We start from the raw sequence: 4,170 nt of genomic DNA on the forward strand, positions 1-4,170 counted from the left end.
AAGGATGTCAGAAAAGACTGAGAGTCAAACACCATAGGTCTGTGTTTTTATGGGATGACAGCAGGTTATCATTTTAAAAGCTGGTTTGTTTATTAACACATATCAGAAACAGAAAAGAGCAAAGATGTGATGAACCTGACATCTGTCCTGTGCGATCTAAATGAATCTGATGTTTCATCTTCTTTCTTGTAGTGTCTGAGCTTCAGGAAGAGGGGATAAATGCCATCAACCTTCCTCTCAGCCCTTCTCACTATGAGCTGGACCCTGAAGACACAATGCTAGGTAAACAGCTACACTTGGTACACACACACACACACACACACACACACACACACACACACACCCACTTAGTTGTTTGGGATTAAAGTTATAAATGGGACACATACTTTGACCTGTACAGAGAGATGGTGTTCTCGAAGGTGTTTGTTTATGGTCTATCCAAACTAATCCTGCGCTGCAGATTTAAATTTCTGTTTTGGTTAATTGGCTTTAGTTGATTTAAACCTCCTTCCCTCTGTCATTTGTCCACTGCATGTGTGCATGTGGTGCCTGTTGTGGAGTCTGACAGGCAGTCAGGGAAGAGAGGTGCACATGCATTGCATTTTTTCTTCAACACCAGTAATAGGTAAATGTGCATGGTATGATAACCATCAATTTTCACAGTTGTTTTTCTGTTGATTAATCTATCAGCTATTTTATCAACTAGTCAATTAATCTAAAGTTTCTACAATCTACACTTTATGACAAAAGGGTACATGTCCCAACAAACAAAACATGAACCATAGACTGTATAAAAGAAAGCATGAACACAAACACACACTGGCACAGTCAATCAATGCAAGTTAAGCTTCAACATTTTTTCAAACACAGCACCTACAAAAACAGAAGTTATTAAATTAGCCTACTATTAGTGGGGTGAGCTTGTTAAAATGACATGATTAGACAACGCTTGCAAGCGTTTTGCCTTTTCTGACTCTACATTATCCAAAATAGCACCTGTGTGTTTTCTCTTTAGGTGCTTGTGCAGAGCGATAGTGCTGCTGTGGTATGCCAATGAAACTTTGCACAGTGTACAAACCATGTTTTTGCTTTTTGTAGTTTAAGGTCTTTGGAAACTTTTACACTATATAGTGATAGTGAAGGGAAAAACATGTTTTAATGAAAGATTGAATCATTATAAAACTTAAAGTTCATAAAGATATAAAACAATGTTTCAGATATAAATATCGATGTTTATGCATTTTGACAAACATAGTGCCAAATCTTTTTGTTGTGCAAACACACATTGGGCGTTGTGTTCTATGTGTGCTGGGACCATAGACCGTATGATGGATGACATGTCACCGCTTCATGGCCATGATTCAAAGGTGAAGGTAAAATTTTGCAATCAGATTCTGCGCTGTAGCAACCAGAGATGGAGCCGCAGTGTCAGGCCACCAATCAAAGTTGTCAAATCAAAATACCAAATTACACCCTTTTTTTATCATCACATAACTTATTAAAAACAAATCTATCAGAAAAATAACCACTTGCACACACATCAGCATGATATCTACCTCAGGAGATATGTTTTTTGATTTGTACTTTGAGTTTTTAAATTTGGCTCATGTCCCATCTGCTAACATGAAAGGGGTGGGGTTTCTGATCTCTACTCCAAGCAGGCACCAGGGGACGATCGGTTTGTGGCGGCGTCACTTCTGGGAGGATCGTTTTTTATATACAGTCTGTGGCTGGGACATAGACCAGTGTAAGACTGTGTTAGACTATTGAGATTGTAAAGGGCTAATCCAAATTGTACCTACTGTACAAATGGTTCTTGACATTGATAATACAATATGTGTAAAGTTAGGTCTGTTACACCCCTGTAATAATACTGCAAGTGTAATCAAATTGCTTACAGTACAGAAAATGACTGTAATGCACCAATTATGTGGTGAGCATGTCACCACTTCTTTAATATTGATCAGTCTTACCATACCACTGTGTGACTTGTGGGGGGGGGAAAGGCTTTCTCAGAAGACTGTTTATCTGACATGCTGTTTTTGTAGGAGCTGTGATGTTATTCTTCCAGATTTAAATAAAAAGCTGTTTCTCCTCAGCATTTGTCCTGTTTATGCTTATCCTTTAGAGGAGAATGAAGTTCGCACCATGGTCGACCCCAACTCGAAGAATGACCGCAAACTGCAGGAGCTCATGAAGGTCAGGTTTGTTTTTGAACTGACCATTGGGGTGTGGGATATACAGCCGGTAAAATAAGTATTGAACACATTACCATTTTTCTCGGTAAATATACAGTATTTCTAAAGGTGCTGTTGACGTGAAATTTTCTGGAGATGTCGGTAATAGCCCAAGTAATCCATACATACAAAGAAAGCAAAACAATTAAGTTCAGAAATTAAGTTATGTGTAATAAAATGGTATGACACAGGGAAAAAGTACATGAAGGGAGGTGCAAAAAGGCATGGAAAGCCAAGACACCAGCTGAAATGTATCAGTAATTAGAAAGCAATCCTGCCCCTTGTCAGTAGAAATTAATATCAGCTGGTTCAGTCCCAACTGATGGCTTATAAAAAGATGTCTCATTACCAAGGTGTTACACAAAACACATCTCATGATGGGTAAAAGCAGAGAGCACTCTCAAGACCTTTGCAACCTTATTGTTGCAAATACTGATGGCATTGGTTACAGAAGGATTTCTAAACTTCTGAATGTTCCAGTGAGCACTGTTGGGGCCATAATCTGGAAGTGGAAAGAACATCATTTCACCATAAACTGGCCATAACCAGGTGCTCCTCACAAGATTTCTCACAGAGGAGTGAAAAGAATTATCAGAAGAGTTGTCCAAGAGCCAAGGACCACTTGTGGAGAGCTTCAGAAAGACCTGGAATTAGCAGGTACAATTGTTTCAAAGAAAACAATAAGTAATGAACTCAGCCGCCATGGCCTGTATGCACGCTCACCATGCAAGACTCCATTGCTTAAGAAAAAGCATGCTGAAGCTTGTTTAAAGTTTGCTGCACAACATTTAGATAAGCCTGTGAAATACTGGGAGAATATAGTCTGGTCAGATGAGACCAAAATTGAACTCTTTGGATGCCATAATACACACCATGTTTGGAGGTCAAATGGCACTGCACATCACCCCAAAAACACCATACCAACAGTGAAGTTTGGAGGTGGAAACATGGTGTGGGGCTGTTTTCCAGCATACGGCACTGGCAAACTTCATATAATTGAAGAAAGGATGAATCGACAAATGTACCCAGACATTCTTGATAAAAGAAATATACTGCCATCTACCAGGATGATGAAGATGAAACAAGGGTGGACATTTCAGCAAGACAATGATCCCAAACACACAGCCAAGGAAACTCTCAATTGGTTTCAGAGAAAGAAAACAAAGTTGCTAGAATGGCCCAGCCAATCACCTGTCTTGAATCCAATAGAAAATCTATGGAAGGAACTAAAGGTCAGAGTTCATAAAAGAGGCCCACGGAAGATTTGAAGACTGTTTGTGTGGAAGAATGCGCCAAACTCACACCTGAGCAATGCATGTGACTAGTTTCTCCATACAGAACACGTCTTGAAGCTGTCATTACCAACAAAGGCTTTTCAAAGTTCAAAGTGTTTATTTGTCATATGCACAGTTAGGAAACGTGTTTCCCTGTACAATGAAATTCTTACTTTGTCGTCCGCATGAATGCCACAAATTACAAATGAAATATAAAGTAGATAAATAAGTAACACAAAATCTAAGGCACTTTAAGCAGCAAATGCAGCAATATAATAAAATATATAAGAATATAACAGAATGTATGTTGCATGGGAGCAGCATGTGCAGCAGTCAACAGTCAATGTGCAAACTGAGAATGTAAACAGTACAGGTCGACAGTACATGACGTATTTCCTGGTAATAAACTCCTCAGCTGTTTAGGAGTCTGATGGCAGAGGGAAAGAAAGAGTTTTTCAGTCTAGTGGTCCTGCATTTCACACTTCTGAACCTCCGGCCAGAGGGCAAAGAATTGAGCAGTCCGTGCTGGGGGTGGGTGGGGTCTTTGAGGATGGAGGCAGCTTTCCTGTGCACCCTGTGGTGGTAAATGCTCTGCAGAGAGGGCAGTGGAGTCCTGGTGATCTTCTCCGCAGTCTTTACCACTCTCTGCAGGTGCTTGC

General features: G+C 40.0%; 1 protein-coding gene across 2 annotated transcripts in view; it reads left to right on the forward strand.

The window, feature by feature from the left end:
* The window catches only part of parvaa (parvin, alpha a), a 28,935-nt gene that overhangs the window by 7,640 nt on the left and 17,125 nt on the right, over positions 1-4,170 (forward strand). For both annotated transcript variants that reach the window (XM_020604400.1, XM_020604401.1), the window contains exons 2-3: positions 193-282; positions 2,129-2,199. In XM_020604400.1, the coding sequence (XP_020460056.1) occupies positions 193-282; positions 2,129-2,199 (161 nt within the window). The remainder of the gene's footprint in view (positions 1-192; positions 283-2,128; positions 2,200-4,170) is intronic.

Source organism: Monopterus albus, unplaced genomic scaffold, assembly GCF_001952655.1.
Source record: "Monopterus albus unplaced genomic scaffold, M_albus_1.0 scaffold65.1, whole genome shotgun sequence".
Taxonomy (NCBI): domain Eukaryota; kingdom Metazoa; phylum Chordata; class Actinopteri; order Synbranchiformes; family Synbranchidae; genus Monopterus; species Monopterus albus.